At 45.4% G+C, this 20,384-nt stretch overlaps 1 protein-coding gene across 1 annotated transcript in view; it reads left to right on the top strand.

Annotated features, from left to right (window-relative positions):
* cfap46 (cilia and flagella associated protein 46) overlaps positions 1-20,384 on the top strand; it is a gene marked incomplete at its 5' end in the record, with an annotated part of 109,029 nt that overhangs the window by 66,602 nt on the left and 22,043 nt on the right. Inside the window, 3 exons of the mRNA XM_084165574.1 lie at positions 6,504-6,673; positions 7,682-7,788; positions 16,604-16,689. Of these exons, the coding sequence (XP_084021700.1) occupies positions 6,504-6,673; positions 7,682-7,788; positions 16,604-16,689 (363 nt within the window). The remainder of the gene's footprint in view (positions 1-6,503; positions 6,674-7,681; positions 7,789-16,603; positions 16,690-20,384) is intronic.

Here is a 20,384-nt window from a genome sequence, read left to right as displayed (position 1 = left end):
GTAGTTTGAGTCGAACTGCAACCGGATTGATCACCTTCTCCACCACAAACGGACCAATGAACTTCGGTGACAACTTCCTAGACTCAGTCCGTAAAGGAAGATCCCGTGTGGCCAACCAGACCCTATCTCCGATGGTATAGGTGGGAGCGGGAATCCGGCGACGATTCGCCTGGAGCTGATACCGGTCCGAAACTCTAAGGAGTGCCTTTCTGGCCCGATGCCAGGTCCGGTGGCAACAACGAATATGGGCCTGAACAGATGGCACTGAGAGCTCCTTCTCCTGAGAAGGGAACAAGGGAGGTTGGTAGCCATACAGGCACTGGAAGGGAGACATCCCAGTGGCAGATGTAGGGAGAGTATTGTGGGCATACTCAACCCAAGGCAACTGAGAGACCCAGGAGGTGGGGTTGGAGGAGACAAGGCAGCGTAGCGTGGATTCCATCTTCTGGTTGGCTCTCTCCGCCTGACCATTAGATTGGGGGTGAAAACCAGATGTGAGACTGACTGTAGCTCCAATGGCCAAACAGAAGGACTTCCAGACAGCAGAGGTAAACTGAGGACCACGGTCGGAAACGATATCACTGGGCAAACCGTGGACCCTGAAAACCTCCCTAACCAGGATCTCGGACGTCTCCGAGGCAGAGGGAAGCTTGGCAATTGGCACAAAGTGGGCGAACTTGCTGAATCTGTCCACGATAGTCAGAACGACCGTGTTCCCCTCAGAAGAGGGCAACCCAGTGACAAAGTCCAGGGCCAGATGCGACCATGGTCGCCGGGGAATAGGAAGGGGGTGAAGTAGTCCAGAGCTGGGCCGATTGGTACTCTTATTCTGCGCACACACTGGACAGGCAGCAACAAAACCCCGAGTATCCTCGGCCATGGCCGGCCACCAAAAACGTCTGCGAAGAAACGCCATCGTCCGAGCCACGCCAGGGTGACAAGCCATCTTGCTGGCGTGGGACCATTTGAGGACAGCAGGACGAACCGACTCAGGCACAAACAACCGACCGGGTGGACCGTTACCGGGACCGGGCTGCGTCCGAAGGGCCGCCATCACCTCCTCCTCAATCTTCCACATAACTGCTCCCACGACACAGTTCCGGGGGAGAATCGTCTCGGTCTTGGACCCACTCTCCTCCGTCTTGGAGAACATCCGGGACAAGGCGTCCGCCTTGCCGTTCTTAGATCCAGGTCGGAACGTCAGGGAAAAATTGAATCGTCCGAAAAACAACGCCCACCTGGCCTGACGGGAGTTGAGACGTCTAGCCGATTGCACGTAAGCAAGATTCTTGTGGTCAGTCCAGACAATAAACGGTTGCTCCGCCCCCTCCAACCAGTGGCGCCACTCCTCCAAGGCAAGTTTCACCGCGAGAAGCTCCCGGTTACCCACATCGTAGTTCCTCTCCGCAGGCGAAAGACGACGAGAGTAGTAGGCGCAGGGATGGCGTTTACTGTCCGTGGAGCATCGCTGCGACAGAATGGCGCCAACTCCCACATCAGACGCGTCCACTTCAACGACGAACTGACGGGCCGTGTCCGGTTGAGAGAGAATCGGTGCGTTGGTGAATCGCCTCTTCAAATCCAGAAACGCTCGATCCGCCTCCGGATTCCACTTGAAGGTCCTGATACTGGAAGTCAAGGCAGTTAACGGAGCGGCCACACGGCTGTAATCCCGGATGAATCTGCGGTAGAAATTCGCAAACCCCAAAAATCTCTGGAGCTGCAATCTCGTACCGGGCTGGGCCCATTCCAGAACCGCTCTAACCTTCTCCTGGTCCATCCTAATCTCTCCCCTGGAGATGATGTACCCGAGGAAGGATGTCGTGTGGGCGTGAAACTCGCACTTCTCGGCCTTCACGAACAGGCGATTCTCCAACAATCGCTGCAGAACCTGTCGGACATGCTGGACGTGGTCGGAAGGTTCCTTCGAGAAGATCAGAATGTCATCCAGGTAAACAAACACAAAGAGACCGATCATATCTCTCAGGACGTCGTTCACCATACTCTGGAATACCGCTGGAGCATTGGTCAGTCCAAACGGCATCACCTGATACTCGAAGTGACCCATCGGTGTATTGAAACCCGTCAACCACTCGTCCCCCTCTCTGATCCGGACCATGTGATACGCATTGCGTAGGTCTAGTTTGGTGAACACCGTAGCACCCTGTAAGGAGTCGAAGGCAGAGCTCATCAAGGGCAGGGGATACTTGTTCTTGACCGTGATGTCATTCAACCCCCGATAATCAATACACGGTCGAAGAGAGCCATCCTTCTTACCCACAAAGAAGAATCCTGCCCCCAGGGGTGATGACGAGGGACGAACGAGACCAGCAGCTAGGGACTCCTTGATGTAGGTCTCCAAAGCCTCACGTTCAGGTCGGGAGATACTGTATAACCTTCCCTTGGGGTAGACAGCTCCAGGGAACAGGTTGATGGCACAATCATATGGTCGGTGGGGAGGGAGTGACAGAGCCTTCTGCTTACTGAACACTTCCCCCAAATCGTGATATGTCTCGGGAACCAGGGACAAATCTGGGGGTTTAGCCTCAATCACCTGACTGGGAACCGAATGGGGACAGGCAGTCTTGAGACAGTTAGCATGACACTCAAGGCTCCAACTCGTTACCTTGCCCGTCACCCAATCGAACGTGGGATTGTGTTCCTTCAGCCAGGGGTATCCAAGGACCAGAGGAACATGGGAAGACGGCAGAATGAAGAATGAAATCATCTCAGAATGATTCCCCGACAACAGCATCTTAACCGGTTCAGTCCTCATCGTGATACGTGCCAGACTACTGCCGTTCAGAGTGGTAGCTTCAATGGCTTCCGGCAATTGCTCTTTGGAAAGCCCCAGCTGTTCCACCAACTCGGCATCAAGAAAGCTTCCATCGGCACCTGAATCGATAAAAGCGTTAATCGCTAAGCTCTGATTCCTGTTCATAAGGGTAGCCGGGAAACGGGGTCTGACAGAGGTATTGAGAGGTCGAAACTGGCTCGCTAAAAGTCCTCCCAACTTTAGCGAGCCGCGCAGTTTGACGACCGCCGGGAACAAGTGGCGAGGTAATGTCCCGAACCACCACAGTAGAGGCAACAGTTAGTCCTACGTCTGTGTTGGCGCTCCTCCTTGGTTAACCCGTGCCGCCCCACTTGCATGGGTTCAGAATCGGGAGACAGGACCTCTCCACTAATCCTGTGTGGTGGACGATGATCGACGTATTCTGGTCCAATCCCCGACCCGACTGGAACCTGAGACGCTGATCGGTTGGACGGGGCCCATTGCTTCTCCCTCCTTCGCTCTCGGACTCGATTATCCACCCGAATAGACAAGGCTACCAAGCTGTCCAGGTCACTAGGCTCCGGATAGGAGATCAACTCATCCTTGAGCTGCTCCGACAGACCCTGGTAAAAGGCCGCTTGCAGAGACTCCTCATTCCACCCACTCTCCACAGCCAACGTCTTGAACTCGATCACGAAGTCGGCCACGCTGCGAGTTCCTTGGCGAAGCGAAAACAGGCGCCTAGCTGCGTCCCTCCCTCGGACGGAATGGTCGAAGAGCTTCCTCATCTCGGCCGTGAACCCCTGGTATGAAGCCATGCAGGGGTCCTGTCGTTCCCAAACGGCTGAAGCCCACTCCAGCGCTCGACCACGCAGCAACTCAATCACAAAGGCTATCCTAGCCTTGTCTGTGGCATAAGAGTAGGGCTGTAGATCGAACACTAACCCACACTGCATAAGGAAAGAACGGCATCTTCCCAGCTCCCCCTCATATTTATCCGGCGTCGGAACCTTGGGCTCACGGAACGACACAGCTCCAGAAGCGGCAGGCCAGATGGGTGAAACCGGTAGTGGATTCTCCACCGGAAACTTGCGCTGGTTCTGGACCTCCGTCAGACCGGTAGAAAGGTTCCGAACTGACAACGCGATCTCCTGTAGTACCGTGCTATGATGGCCCAACATCTTCTCCTGATGGGTAATGGCATGGCGAACAGAATCCAGGTCCGCTGGGTTCATTACGGGCCGGATCGTTCTGTCACGGTTTTCAAAGCCAGAACCCAGAAGCAGACCAGGACAAGGTAAGTTGAAACAAAGGTGAGTGTTTATTTAACAGATCCACGAGTGAGGCTGAATAATCCAGGGAACAGAGCGGGCGGCGTGGATGGGTTGTTGAGGGTGCAGTGGTAGGTCCAATAATGGCTCGGCAGCCGCCGACCATCAGGCAGAGGTTGGGTGAAGGTTCCGGACGAGTGACTGCAGATGGAACAAAACGGAGGTAAGTACACAACAAGCAAACAAGGTGCAAAACAACAAAACTAACGCTATATGCTCTAAGGCTGATCCACTGATAAACATACTGTTCATGGCTAACGATCCGGCAGGGAATGGATGTTAGGACAGAGCCTAAGAAGGGTGATGATCAGGACCAGGTGTGCAGATTGCTGATGGGATGCAGGTGCGGAAATCAAGAGAGCTCCCGCCTAGCAACGTTGCCCGGCAACCAGGCAGGGAGCGTTCCAGAACCCTCGGGAAACTGGAGATCCCGAGCAGAAAACTAGTAACCTAGACAGGAACCGACTCAGACTGCAGGGTTCGTTACATACGGAGCTGTGAGGGGAACGGCACCTCCGTACCTTCAGGCTCTGATCGGTCCCTACACCCAAACGAGGGCATTGCGTTCATCCACCTCTGGCCTGCTGGCCCCCCTACCTCTGCGGAAGCACAGTTCCCGCTCAGCCCTTGTCAAAACTGTTCGCTGCTCTGGCACCCCAATGGTGGAACAAGCTCCCTCACGACGCCAGGACAGCGGAGTCACTCACCACCTTCCGGAGACACTTGAAACCCCACCTCTTTAAGGAATACCTGGGATAGGATAAAGTAATCCTTCTACCCCCCCCCCCCCCCCCCAAAAAAAAATAAAAAAAATAAACATATTGTAAAGTGGTTATCCCACTGGCTATAAGGTGAATGCACCAATTTATAAGTTGCTCTGGATAAGAGCGTCTGCTAAATGACGTAAATGTAAATACCTGGACACGGACCCTTTCACCTTTCGTCTGCAGTCGCTAGCCAAGCATGGGAATAGCAGATTTTCTCATTCCAAAAAACAAAGTAACGTTTATCTCCTCAAATGATCTTTCTGTAGACTCTGCTGTTCGAAAAAGCACAGGCTAGCATCTGGACTTGTTTCGGGAGAATGAGATCAAATACGTTCATCACAAAGAAGAGAGGGGGAGGGAGGGAGAGACAGGGTTCGTACGGTCATGAAAATACTGGAAAAGTCATTGAATTTTAAAATGGTGTTTTCCAGGCCTGGTGTATCCAGGTGTTTCCACCGACACTTGCGAATAAGGCCGTACAAAATTGATTAACTTTTTTGAACGATTCATATGATTAATTTAAACAATTATTTTTGATGAAACGAACGATTCACTTTGCTATTCTATTAGTTGGGATCCAGTTAAATCGTGGTGAGTCGAATCATGTGAATCAAAATAATAATTATTGAATCGTGAACATTAATTTTAGGAAAAAATATTAGATTTAGCCTTTCTTTTGGATTATGTGGCTTCAAAACTTGTTTTATAGATATTTCCAGTTGATTTTGGCATCCAATGTATGGGACATTGCAACTCCATAGATGTTAGTCAGCCTGCAAAGTAAACACTTCTAAGGTAGCTAAGATAAATATTTGAAAAAGAAAAGGCGAGCCGCACACTCTAGAAGCTCAGATGCAATAAATTAATAACAATGTTTTGACAGCCAAGATGTCTTCATCAGGGTATAGGCTAAGATAAATATGACTAAACTAGAAAAGGTTAATTTCCTGAAGAAAATGTGTGTGCTTGCTTCAGCAGAATAAAATCATTTGTAGCTTACCATAGCCATTTGATCTTTGATATATTGAATGAGCAAATTATTTAAGAAGGCATAAAATGTATTTGATTGTAATGTTGCAACGTTTTACATCAAGGGTGGTCAATCATCCTCCAGGAGAGCTAATGAGTGTGCATGCTTTTATTCCAGTCCCCCTCTAACAAACCACATTTAATAAATGAGCTGGTCAACCGGACCTTGGTAAACTAGCTCTGATGTGTTTGAGCAGGGCTTGATGAAAAGCCTGCAGAACCTGTAGTTCTCCAGACTGAGGGTTGACCACATGTCTTTTAAACAGTTGCCTAACAGGTATTCTACTTTGTGGGTGGTTAAGTGCCTTGCTCAACGACAGGAGGTGGTACATGGGATCAGAGCGCAGCCACCCATAGTGTCGATACCACATTACGCTTACTTTTTTATACGTACATAGAGACGCTGCCAATTGTTGGTCATGGAAATTTGGTTAAAAGTCATGGAATTCCATCTTTCAAAATGTGTATGAACCCTGGAGAGAGGGAGGGAGAGACCGGGAGGGGAGAAAGAAAGAGAGATGGGAGGAGGTACTGAGCAGAGAAGGCGGATGGGGGCTCGGGGGGACCAATTACAGAGGCTGTGCTGTTCTTTTGTTGCAGGTACGCTGGTCTGTACCAGGGTCGCCAAGGTTGCTGTCCACCCCAGGGCTCTGCTTGATCTCCGGGACAGAACACAAGCCTTCAGACGCGAGACCAAACACAACTTCTTGAAGGAGGCGCATTGGCTTGGCAATGAGGGCAGGGCGGGGAGCGAGCGTCACATTCACCCAGTAGGTCACAAACCCTCTACAACCCCTTTATGAACCCTCTACGACCCTTTGACTTGGCTGTGCAAGTAACATTTTTAATTGGTCGCATCGGTGCGAGCTGCAAATTCTAGTATGCTTAATTCCAAAAAGCTGAGTTACTGTATCTCGATACAGGTGCATGGGAATAATGTGATTACTTCAAAGAAAAGAGAAATCCGCACACTGCTTTTGCTGGCATCATACATTTTATTAAAGCTTTCGTGTCGGCCTCTTGGCCTTCGTCAGAGCTTTGAGCTTTAATAAGTGACACAAGCAAGAGCAGTGTGCAGGTTTGTCTTTTCTTTGAAATACTTTTGCTGCAACTTTTTTTAGGACATTATATGTACTGTTAGTTTTATTAATTACACAATGGTGAATTAGCCCCAAATGAATTAGTCTATGTCATATTGGTACACAAAAGTGATTAAGCAAATGAATCTCTATTGAACAAAAGGAATATGCAATTCTGGAGCCTTATTTTGAGAGTAAAATATAGCAACAATAGCCTAATTGTCAACCCAAAATGTATGACAATCACTTTTTTAGATTGCACACAGAAATATCTTGATCCTGCTTGGACTTGTTAGATTAAACGTATTTCTTGAAACATACCATCTATGTAGCACTGTGAATTACTTTATGAGATGATTGCAAAAAAAATCGATTTTATGATGCCTCAACAACATTATGGTGCGACCAAATCATGACCTGGTGCCACCAACTGAAAATGTTAGTGGCCCTGCTCTATTACCCCTCCACAAACCCTCTCTTTTTCTCTTTTAATATGATCGACTGGCCTCATAAATAAACCAGTCTACAACAATATCCCGGAGCTGAATGTCTCTCTCTCTTCCCTCACTTTCTTACGATATCGGATTTTAATGTCCAAACATTGTTCAAGTTATGTAGGTCTGTGTAATCATTGTCAGTGCTCGAGACAAGTGTTGATCTTACATGTCAGCTAGGCTTTTACTTTTTGTCTCTGTACAGAAATCGAACTCAGAAGAGAAATTGGAATCTCATTTTAAAGCCATTGTACAAGAAATGGAGGACTATTTGTGTCCAATCCTCTCTCAATTTGACTTCTCATGCTTCAGGTAAGTCAGTACAGGTCCGGATATTGTCCTGTTTTGTACAACTGTCATTTTAGGGTAAAACAATTTTATACATTTTTCTTAGCTGTACTGGGAGGTCAAAAACAGTTCTGTTTATTGCCGAACCTAAACTTAACCCAACCCCTTACCCTAACGTTAACCAATTGGGATTACTTACTGTACCTAAACGTGACCAACCTCTTTTCTTGGCTAAACCACTCAACCAATGACATTGTTTCTGCCCTTGAGGCAGAGCTGCCCTGGGAACAAGATTGAATAAGGAAAACTCCAATGCAGTTGATTTTATCTACAGTTCATCATAGAGCTGGGCGATATGGGCAAAAATCCATATTGCAATGAATTGCCTGAATTGATGCGATAACGATGAATAGAACGATAAGACAATAACATTAATGTGCACCACAGATTATTTGTTATTATCCTTTAAACTACTACTAGTAATTTGATGGTAGCCATCAATTGTCATATTAACCCATATTAGCAAACTTATTTCATTTCTAGTATACAGTGAGGGAAAAAAAATTTTGATCCCCTGCTGATTTTGTACGTTTGCCCACTGACAAAGAACTTATCAGTCTATAATTTTAATGGTATGTTTATTTGAACAGTGAGAGACAGAATAACAACAAAAAAATGCAGAAAAACGCATCAAAAATGTTATAAATTGATTTGCATTTTAATGAGGGAATTAAGTATTTGACCCCCTCTCAATCAGAAAGATTTCTGGCTCCCAGGTGTCTTTTATACTGGTAACGAGCTGAGATTAGGAGCACACTCTTAAAGGGAGTGCTCCTAATCTCAGTTTGTTACCTGTATAAAAGACACTTGTCCACAGAAGCAATCAATCAATCAGATTCCAAACTCTCCACCATGGCCAAGACCAAAGAGCTCTCCAAGGATGTCAGGGACAAGATTGTAGACCTACACAAGGCTGGAATGGGCTACAAGACCATCGCCAAGCAGCTTGGTGAGAAGGTGACAACATTTGGTGCGATTATTCGCAAATGGAAGAAACACAAAATAACTGTCAATCTCCCTCGGCCTGGGGCTCCATGCAAGATCTCACCTCGTGGAGTTGCAATGATCATGAGAACGGTGAGGAATCAGCCCAGAACTACACGGGAGGATCTTGTCAATGATCTCAAGGCAGCTGGGACCAAAGTCACCAAGAAAACAATTGGTAACACACTACGCCGTGAAGGACTGAAATCCTGCAGCACCCGCAAGGTCCCCCTGCTCAAGAAAGTACATATGCATGCCCGTCTGAAGTTTGCCAGTGAACATCTGAATGATTCAGAGGAGAACTGGGTGAAAGTGTTGTGGTCAGATGAGACCAAAATGGAGCTCTTTGGCATCAACCCAATCATTACATTTTAGTAATTTAGCAGACGCTCTTATCCAGAGCGACTTACAGTTAGTGAGGGCATACATTATTATTTTTTTGATTTTCTTTTTTATACTGGCCCCCCGTGGGAATCGAACCCACAACCCTGGCGTTGCAAACGCCATGCTCTACCAACTGAGCTACCTCCCTGCCAGCCATTCCCTCCCCTACCCTGGACGACGCTGGGCCAATTGTGCGCCGCCCCATGGGTCTCCCGGTCGCGGCCAGCTATGACAGCGCCTGGATTCAAACCAGGATCTCTAGTGGCACAGCTAGCACTGCGATGCAGTGCCTTAGACCACTGCGCCATCTCGGGAGACAACCCAACTCGCCGTGTTTGGAGGAGGAGGAATGCTGCCTATGATCCCAAGAACACCATCCCCACCGTCAAACATGGAGGTGAAAACATTATGCTTTGGGGGTGTTTTTCTGCTAAGGGGACAGGACAACTTCACCGCATCAAAGGGACGATGGACGGGGCCATGTACCGTCAAATCTTGGGTGAGAACCTCCTTCCCTCAGCCAGGGCATTGAAAATGGGTCGTGGATGGGTATTCCAGCATGACAATGACCCAAAACACACGGCCAAGGCAACAAAGGAGTGGCTCAAGAAGAAGCACATTAAGGTCCTTGAGTGGCCTAGCCAGTCTCCAGACCTTAATCCCATAGAAAATCTGTGGAGGGAGCTGAAGGTTCGAGTTGCCAAACGTCAGGCTCGAAACCTTAATGACTTGGAGAAGATCTGCAAAGAGGAGTGGGACAAAATCCCTCCTGAGATGTGTGCAAACCTGGTGGCCAACTACAAGAAATGTCTGACCTCTGTGATTGCCAACAAGGGGTTTGCCACCAAGTACTAAGTCATGTTTTGCAGAGGGGTCAAATACTTATTTCCCTCATTAAAATGCAAATTCATTTTTTCGATTGTTATTCTGTCTCTCACTGTTCAAATAAACCTACCATTAAGATTATAGACTGATCATTTCTTTGTCAGTGGGCAAACGTACAAAATCAGCAGGGGATCAAATACTTTTTTCCCTCACTGTAGGCTATGATCGGTATGGTCAGTGGCGATTATTTTCTGTTTACCTTCCCAGCTCTAGTTCATCATGTCTGACTTATTCATTTGTTGTATCAGCTAGACATTGCAAGATATTAAAATGAGTTTTTGTGTCGGTGTGGCCTGTGATCTTTCTCTCTCTCTCTCTCTCTCTCTCTCTCTCTGTGTGTGTTTGGTTTTACTATCCTTATGGGGACCAGAAGTCCTCACAAGGATAGTAAAACAAGGGACATTTTGACAAGTGGGGACATTTCGCCAGTCCCCACAAGAAAAAAGGCTATTTTTGGTACAGTGCCTTGCAAAAGTATTCATCCCCCTTGGCGTTTTTCCTATTTTGTTGCATTACAACTTGTAATTTAAATTGATTTTTATTTGGATTTAATGGACAAAATAGTCCAAATTGGTGAGGTGAAATATTTAAAAAAAACTTGTTTCAAAACATTCTAAAAAATTAATAAAGGAAAAGTGGTGTGTGCATATGTATTCACCCCCTTTGCTATGAAGCCCCTAAATAAGATCTGGTGCAACCAATTACCTTCAGAAGTCACATAATTAGTTAGATTGCACACAGGTGGACTTTATTTAAGTGTCACATAATCTCAGTATATATACACCTGTTCTGAAAGGCCCCAGAGTCTGCAACACCACTAAGCAAGGGGCACCACCAAGCAAGCGGAACCATGAAGACCAAGGAGCTCTCCAAACAGGTCAGGGACAAAGTTATGGAGAAGTACAGATCAGGGTTGGGTTATAGAAAAATATCTGAAACTTTGAACATCCCACGGAGCACCATTAAATCAATTATTACAAAAATTGAAAGAATATGGCACCACAACAAACCTGCCAAGAGAGGGCCGCCCACCAAAACTCACGGACCAGGCAAGGAGGGCATTAATCAGAGAGGCACCAAAGAGACCAAAGATAACCCTGAAGGAGCTGCAAAGCTCCACAGCGGAGATTAGAGTATCTGCCCATAGGACCACTTTAAGCCGTACACTCCACAAAGCTGGGCTTTATGGAAGAGTGGCCAGAAAAAAGCCATTGCTTGAAGAACAAAATAAGCAAACACAAAAGGCATGTGGGAGACTCCCCAAACATATGGAAGAAGGTACTCTGATCAGATGAGACTAAAATTGAGCTTTTTGGCCATCAAGGAAAACGCTATGTCTGGCGCAAACCCAACACCTCTCATCACCCCGAGAACACCATCCCCACAGGGAAGCATGGTGGTGGCAGCATCATGCTGTGGGGATGTTTTTCATCGGCAGGGACTGTGAAACTGGTCAGCATTGAAGGAATGATGGATGGCGCTAAATGCAGGGAAATCCTTGCAGGAAACCTGTTTCAGTCTTCCAGAGATTTGAGGCTGGGACGGAGTTTCACCTTCCAGCAGGACAATGACCCTAAGCATACTGCTAAAGCAACACTTGAGTGGTTTAAGGGGAAACATTTAAATGTCTTGGAAGGGCCTAGTCAAAGCCCAGACCTCAATCCAATTGAGAATATGTGGTATGACTTAAAGATTGCTGTACATCAGCGGAACCCATCAGACTTGAAGGAGCTGGAGCAGTTTTGCCTTGAAGAATGGGCAAAAATCTCAGTGGCTAGATGTTTTTTATTTTTTATTTAACCTTTTTTTAACCAGGTAAGCCAGTTGAGAACAAGTTCTCATTTACAACTGCGACCTGGCCAAGATAAAGCAAATCAGTGCGATAAAAACAACAACACAGAGTTACATATGGGGTAAAACAAAACATAAAGTCAAAAATACAACAGAAAATATATATACAGTGTGTGCAAATGTAGCAAGTTATGGAGGTAAGGCAATAAATAGGCTATAGTGCAAAATAATTACAATTAGTATTAACACTGGAATGATAGATGTGCAAGAGATGATGTGCAAATAGAGATACTGGGGTACAAATGAGCAAAATAAATAACAATATAGGGATGAGGTAGTTGGGCGGGCTAGTTTCAGATGGGCTGTGTACAGGTGCAGTGATCGGTAAGGTGCTCTGACAACTGATGCTTAAAGTTAGTGAGGGAGATAAGTGTCTCCAGCTTCAGAGATTTTTGCAATTTGTTCCAGTCATTGGCAGCAGAGAACTGGAAGGAATGGCAGCCAAAGGAGGTGTTTGCTTTGGGAATGACCAGTGAGATATACCTGCTGGAGCGCATACTACGGGTGGGTGTTGCTATGGTGACCAATGAGCTAAGATAAGGCAGGGATTTGCCTAGAAGTGATTTATAGATGGCCTGGAGCCAGTGGGTTTGGCGACGAATATGTAGTGAGGACCAGCCAACAAGAGCGTACAGGTCACAGTGGTGGGTAGTATATGGGGCTTTGGAGACAAAACGGATGGCACTGTGATAGACTACATCCAATTTGCTGAGTAGAGTGTTGGAGGCTATTTTGTAAATGACATCGCCGAAGTCAAGGATCGGTAGGATAGTCAGTTTTACGAGGGCATGTTTGGCAGCATGAGTGAAGGAGGCTTTGTTGCGAAATAGGAAACCGATTCTAGATTTAACTTTGGATTGGAGATTCTTAATGTGAGTCTGGAAGGAGAGTTTACAGTCTAACCAGACACCTAGGTATTTGTAGTTGTCCACATACTCTAGGTCAGACCCGTCGAGAGTAGTGATTTTAGTCGGGTGGGCGGGTGCAAGCAGCGTTCGGTTGAAGAGCATGCATTTAGTTTTACTAGTGTTTAAGAGCAGTTGGAGGCTACAGAAGGAGTGTTGTATGGCATTGAAGCTCGTTTGGAGGTTTGTTAACACAGAGTCCAATGAAGGGCCAGATGTATACAAAATGGTGTCGTCTGCGTAGAGGTGGATCTGAGAGTCACCAGCAGCAAGAGCGACATCATTGATATACACGGAGAAAAGAGTCGGCCCAAGAATTGAACCCTGTGGCACCCCCATAGAGACTGCCATAGGTCCACACAACAGGCCCTCCGATTTGACACATTGAACTCTATCTGAGAAGTAGTGGGTGAACCAGGCGAGGCAGTCATTTGAGAAACCAAGGCTATTTAGTCTGCCAATAAGAATGCGGTGGTTGACAGAGTCGAAAGCCTTGGCCAGATCGATGAAGACGGCTGCACAGTACTGTCTATTACCGATTGCGGTTATAATATCGTTTAGGACCTTGAGCGTGGCTGAAGTGCACCCATGACCAGCTCGGAAACCGGATTGCATAGCGGAGAAGGTACGGTGGGATTCGAAATGGTCAGTGATCTGTTTGTTAACTTGGCTTTCAAAAACTTTCGAAAGGCAGGGCAGGATGGATATGGGTCTGTAACAGTTTGGATCTAGAGTGTCACCCCCTTTGAAGAGGGGGATGACCGCGGCAGCTTTCCAATCTCTGGGGATCTCAGACGTTACGAAAGAGAGGTTGAACAGGCAAGTAATAGGGGTTGCGACAATTTCGGCGGCTAGTTTTAGAAAGAAAGGGTCCAGATTGTCTAGCCCAGATGATTTGTAGGGGTCCAGATTTTACAGCTCTTTCAGAACACCAGCTGTCTGGATTTGTGTGAAGGAGAAGCGGGGGGGGCTTGGGCAAGTTGCTGCGGAGGGTGCAGAGCTGGTGGCCGGGGTAGTGGTAGCCAGGTGGAAAGCATGGCCAGCCGTAGCAAAATGCTTGTTGAAATTCTCGATTATTGTAGATTTATCGGTGGTGATAGTGTTTCCTAGCCTCAGTGCAGTGGGCAGCTGGGAGGAAGTGCTCTTATTCTCCATGGACTTTACAGTGTCACAAAACTTTTTGGAGTTAGTGCTACAGGATGCAAATTTCTGTTTGAAAAAGTTAGCCTTTGCTTTCCTAACTGCTTGTGTATATTGGTTCCTAACTTCCCTGAAAAGTTGCATATCGCGGGGGCTATTTGATGCTAATGCAGTACACCACAGGATGTTTTTGTGCTGGTCAAGGGCAGTCAAGTCTGAGGAGAACCAGGGGCTATATCTGTTCTTAGTTCTGTATTTTTTGAATGGGGCATGTTTATTTAAGATTGAGAGGAAATTACTTTTAAAGAACAACCAGGCATCCTCTACTGACGGAATGAGATCTATATCCATCCAGGATACCTGGGCCAGGTCAATTAGGAAGGCCTGCTCGCTGAAGTGTTTTTGGGAGCGTTTGACAGTGATGAGGGGTGGTCGTTTGACCGCGGACCCGTTACGGACGCAGGCAATAAGTCAGTGATCGCTGAGATCCTGGTTGAAGACAGCGGAGGTGTATTTAGAGGGTAAGTTAGTCAGGATGATATCTATGAGGGTACCCATGTTTACGGATTTAGGGTTGTACCTGGTAGGTTCGTTGATAATTTGTGTGAGATTGAGGGCATCTAGTTTAGATTGTAGGATGGCAGGGGTGTTAAGCATATCCCAATTTAGGTCACCAAGCAGTACGAACTCTGAGGATAGATGGGGGGCAACCAATTCACATGTGGGCCAGGGCACAGCTGAGGGCTGAGGGGGGTCTGTAGCAAGCGGCAACAGTGAGAGATTTATTTCTGGAAAGGTGGATTTTTAGAAGTAGGAGCTCAAACTGTTTGGGCACAGACCTGGATAGTATGATAGAGATGTGACAATCTTATAGAGACATACCCAAGAGACTTGCAGCTGTATTTCCTGCAAAAGGTGGCTCTACAAAGTATTGACTTTGGGGGGGTGAATAGTTAGTTTTCAGTTTTTTTGTATTTCTTGTTTGTTTCACAAGAAAATATAGGTAGGCATGTTGTGTAAATCAAATGATACAACCCCCCCAAAAATCTATTTTAATTCCAGGTTGTAAGGCAACAAAATACAAAACATGCCAAGGGGGGTGAATACTTTATAGAGGCTATGTTTAGGGTTAGATTTACAATTAGGGTTAAGGTTAAAATTAAGGTTAGGTTTAGGGGTTTAGGGTTAAGGATAGGGTTAGGTTAAGGGATAGGCTTGGGCGGTATATCGTATTCTGTATACCGTATACCGGAGTATTTGGAAAAAGCCACAGGAGGGTTTTTCAATACCGTCAAAACAGTTTCTTTGAAGTTTTTCAATAAATGTGAATATTTATAGCTACTTTTTAAATTAATACCAGCAGTCAACATGTGCAATACGTTAGGAGATAAAGCAGATAGCGTTCTTCATTTCACCTGTCACATTATTTTACATTATGAAGCCTACCGTAGTTCCCCAGAACAGTTGAGCCAGTCACTTGTTTGTTTTTAAATAGGAGAAAGCAGGAACTGGTGAGCCCATAGCGTTCTATATCTATCGGCCAGTCTCTGTTGTGCGGCGCACATGAGGTGATGAAGTTAGTCTTATGCATTTCAGTACTAAATGTTTGCCATCAGATATCTTATAACGGCTTTCTGCTGTGTTTGAGAAGTCAAAGAGCCCTCTGAATAATTTATCTGTACGGCTGCCATTTTTTCCCTGTGCTTCCTACTAGCGTTTTTTTTCCTCCTCCATTCTTCTCCCCTCTACTCCGTGTACAGATGCTGCTCTTCCTTTAGAAAAGCATGCATCACAACTGTGTTCATTTGCACTATTTCTCCCATTCACTTTCGCTTGTAAATGTCCACGCTCCCGAAAAATTATATTCGGTAGCTACTAGTTATGCTTGTATAACTTTATGAGGTGGATTTGCCTGTCTTTGCATTGAGTTCATTTTAGTTTTCACTCGTTAGCATTTAGCTAACAGCATCTACGTGATTTCGCTATTACTTGTGCTAAATTTGTTAGCATTCTGGTAATAGAGGCCCAATGGACTTTTCTGCCATTTTTAACGGCCTCTTGTGTGCTATGCCGGTAATACCGTAAATCCCGGGATGGCAGAATAACGGTATGAAAATCTGGATACTGCCCAAGCCTAGTTAGGGAAAATAGGATTTTGAATTGTAATCAATTGTTTGGTCCCCACAAGGATAGTAAAACAAATGTGTGTGTATCAGTGGAGGCTGGTGGGAAGAGCTATAGGAGGATGGGCTCGTTGTAATGGCTGAAATGGAATTTATGGAACGGAGTCAAATGTGGTTTCCGTATGTTTGATACCATTCCATTTATTCCATTCCAGCCATTACAATGAGCCCGTCCTCCTATAGCTCCTCCTACCAGCCTCCAGTGGTGTGTATGTTTGTGTGTGTGAGCGCATGCGGAAGCGCGTGTGGGAGTGAGTTTCTTTGTGCATGTATGTGTCCGCATGCGTTAGTCTGTCTATTTGTCGAGCTAGGTGTCAGCTGTCACGTTCCTCTGTATCCTCCGCCTCCTCATGCTTCTCTGGGCCTTATTGATTAATGTTCTCATGTCTGGATCAGGTCCCCACTGTATCCCTCCTGATCCTCCCTGTCCTTATCTACTTCACTCAGGCACCAGACGCCATCAATTTCCATCCCGGAGTCCACCCGGACCAAAGAAAAGGAGGAGAAAGCAGGCCCAGATAAAGGTCTAGCGGGTGCGTGTTGCTCGTCCCAAAAACCTGATAGGCAGTAGAGGATATATACAGTGAATGGACGCCCCCATCTCCCATGTCTTTCATTTCTGTTATACCAGTTTGTTTATTGACCAAATTATGTACAGTGGAGCCACATCAGCATGTTTTTACATGAAAGGCAAATGGAATTGAATTCCCTAAATACAATACTAACTGAAATATATATGATGTTCAAATATTTACACTAGTGCGAGATACAGTACAGCTATAGTATATGTAATGGAACATATAATTTACCAAATAGCCAACTGGACCTGGGCTTAAGAGACCCATTTCAGATGGTGATTTATACTTTGGATTTCCCCTCGCACCATTACATGTATAAGTATACACTGAGTGTACAAAACATTAGGAACACCTTCCTAATATTGAGTTGCTCTTAGGGCTGTGGTGGTCATGACATTTTTTCAGCCAGTGGTTGTCAAGCAAATAACTGCCAGTCTCACGGTAATTGACCGTTAATTAACATAAAATAAAATTTATATAAACACATTTAGCATCTCCTGGCTTGCACACATAGCCTACAAGCCACTGATGCAGACCTTTGGAACAGTTACATTAAATAAATATATATATATATATATATATATATATATATATATATATATATATATATATATATATATATATATATATATATATAATAAATCCATTGCCTACACCTTCACAATAAATCCATTACGTATTTTAGACGGATCTGAAGATATTTCAGAAGAGCAGAATAGCATACTCCTTGTCCTTATGTTAGGCCCTGATCTGGCTATGCCATATGGCTGTGGGCTACACTAGTTCATTTAGCAGACAAGATTTGCTTGGAATTCCGTGGCATTATTTTATAGTATGTAGTATGAAGAATGCAATTGAACATAGCTGAATAAATTCTGTGTTGACCGGTTAACAAATATATCCTGAATTTAGAGTTATTTATGCAAATGTAGTTGTGATCAAAACATATAGCCCAACGTTTGTATTTTTAATAAGTTGCATGAAAGGCATGAGCTCTGCTTTGTTATTTGCGCAGGTTGTACACATTTAATCTGTGTCTTATTCACAACACTTGATAATGCCTCGAATTTCCCAGCGGCATACCCTTTGTGTGGCCATAATGCCACCTAAAAACAACCATGCCTTTTGCGGCCGTTATGCCCTTGGGCTGAATAGAATAATTATAATTCCCTTATCCCGGCTGCGTGCTCCGAAGCACCTCTCACTCACATGGGTCTCTCAGATAGCTCAATTCTTATTAGCCAATGCCCGTCACGTGATCAGCTCTTTCTCACAGGCTTTTCGTCAGCCAACAAGATGAGTACATTTTTACATTTTAGTCATTTAGCAGACACTCTTATCCAGAGCGACTTACAGGAGCAATTAGGGTTAAGTGCCTTGCTTAAGGGCACATCGACAGATTTTTCACCTAGTCGGCTCGGGGATTAGAACCAGCGACCTTTCGGTTACTGGCACAACGCTCTTACCCACTAAGCTACCTGCTGCCTAACGAACAGTAGGCCTAACGAACAGCAAAAGCACTAGCCTATCAACTTTTGTACTATGGGGGATAGTAGATTGACATAGGCTGCTATGTCAATCTACTATCTCCCATAGTACAAAAGTTGACCTATTCTGTGCGAGAAATAAATATTCCAAAAATAGTCTGGGACAGTTGTGGGATGCGATAGATCTCAAATGAATACAGTATAACCACTAGCATCCCTCCAAAAATGTAAGCAATGAGGCTGATGCAACAGATCAGAACGTTTAGCTTAGAATGTTGATAAACTATTAGGCTTTTTCTTCACATTATAAGCGCAGCAATGTGCACACGGCAGTAGGCTATAAGCACGAATGTTCCAAAATGCAATCAATTAGCGGGAAAACACCATTTTCAAAAGTGACCGCTAATGCGATTATGCATGTAATGCCTTTATTATAAAGGTACATTTTTATGGTGAAAATTATCTTCCCCAAACTTGAAACTTACGCGCTGTGTATGTATGCCAGTTAGGCTGTACACTGTTGTAAAGTGAATGAATGTGCTTAAATTTAAGAAGTTATTTGGCCACTTTAGTTGTGATATAAACCTTATCAAAACATATAGGCCTATGGGCTAGGCTACATGAGGTGTGCGACTATGATTTGAAAAAGTTGCACAAAAAAAAGCATGCGCTGTTTCATGCCTTACTGCACACAAGCTGGGCATCACTCACAAGTGATAATATATCATTCACAAGTGAGTTAGCAAGTTTGGTAGGCTACTAATGACCATCAGCAGCATCAGAGCTTGGAGAAGCCTAATTACAGTAACTAAACGGTCACGTGGAATTTGACTGCCATCATGACTCGTGATTGCCGGTGTGGCGGTAATACGGTCACCGTAACAGCCCTAGTTGCACCCCCTTTTGCCCTCAGAACAGCCTCAATTCGTCTACAAGGTGTTGAAAGCGTACCACAGGGATGCTGGCCCATGTTGACGCCAATGCTTCCCACAGTTGTGTCAAGTTGGCTGGATGTCTTTTGGGTGTTGACCATTCTTGATACACACGTTAAACTGTTGAGTGTGAAAAACCCAGCAGCGTTGCAGTTCTTGACACACTCAAACCGGTGTGTCTGGCACCTACTACCATAACCCGTTCAAAGGCACTTACATTTTTCGTCTTGCCCATTTACCCTCTGAATGGCACAAACACAATCCATGTCTCAATTGTCTCAAGGCTTAAAAATCCTTCTTTAACCCGTCTCCTCCCCTTCATCTACACTGCTTGAAGTGGATTTAACAAGTGACATCAATAAGGGATCATAGCTTTCACATGGATTCACCTGGTCAGTCTATGTCATGGAAAGAGCAGGTGTTTCTAATGTTTTGTATAAAGTACAGTGGGGAAAAAAAGTATTTAGTCAGCCACCAATTGTGCAAGTTCTCCCACTTAAAAAGATGAGAGAGGCCTGTAATTTTCATCATAGGTATATGTCAACTATGACAGACAAAATGAGAAAAAAAAATCCAGAAAATCACATTGTAGGATTTTTAATGAATTTATTTGCAAATTATGGTGGAAAATAAGTATTTGGTCACCTACAAACAAGCAAGATTTCTGGCTCTCACAGACCTGTAACTTCTTCTTTAAGAGGCTCCTCTGTCCTCCACTCGTTACCTGTATTAATGGCACCTGTTTGAACTTGTTATCAGTATAAAAGACACCTGTCCACAACCTCAAACAGTCACACTCCAAACTCCACTATGGCCAAGACCAAAGAGCTGTCAAAGGACACCAGAAACAAAATTGTAGACCTGTACCAGGCTGGGAAGACTGAATCTGCAATAGGTAAGCAGCTTGGTTTGAAGAAATCAACTGTGGGAGCAATTATTAGGAAATGGAAGACATACAAGACCACTGATAATCTCCCTCGATCTGGGGCTCCACGCAAGATCTCACCCTGTGGGGTCAAAATGATCACAAGAACGGTGAGCAAAAATCCCAGAACCACACGAGGGGACCTAAGGAATGACTTGCAGAGAGCTGGGACCAAAGTAACAAAGCCTACCATCAGTAACACACTACGCCGCCAGGGACTCAAATCCTGCAGTGCCAGGCGTGTCCCCCTGCTTAAGCCAGTACATGTCCAGGCCCGTCTGAAGTTTGCTAGAGTGCATTTGGATG

The sequence above is a fragment of the Coregonus lavaretus genome (assembly GCF_964263955.1).
Source record: "Coregonus lavaretus genome assembly, chromosome: 1".
NCBI classification, from domain to species: Eukaryota; Metazoa; Chordata; class Actinopteri; order Salmoniformes; family Salmonidae; genus Coregonus; species Coregonus lavaretus.
Note: the sequence above shows the minus strand (reverse complement) of the source record. Positions and strands in the feature narration are given on the sequence as shown.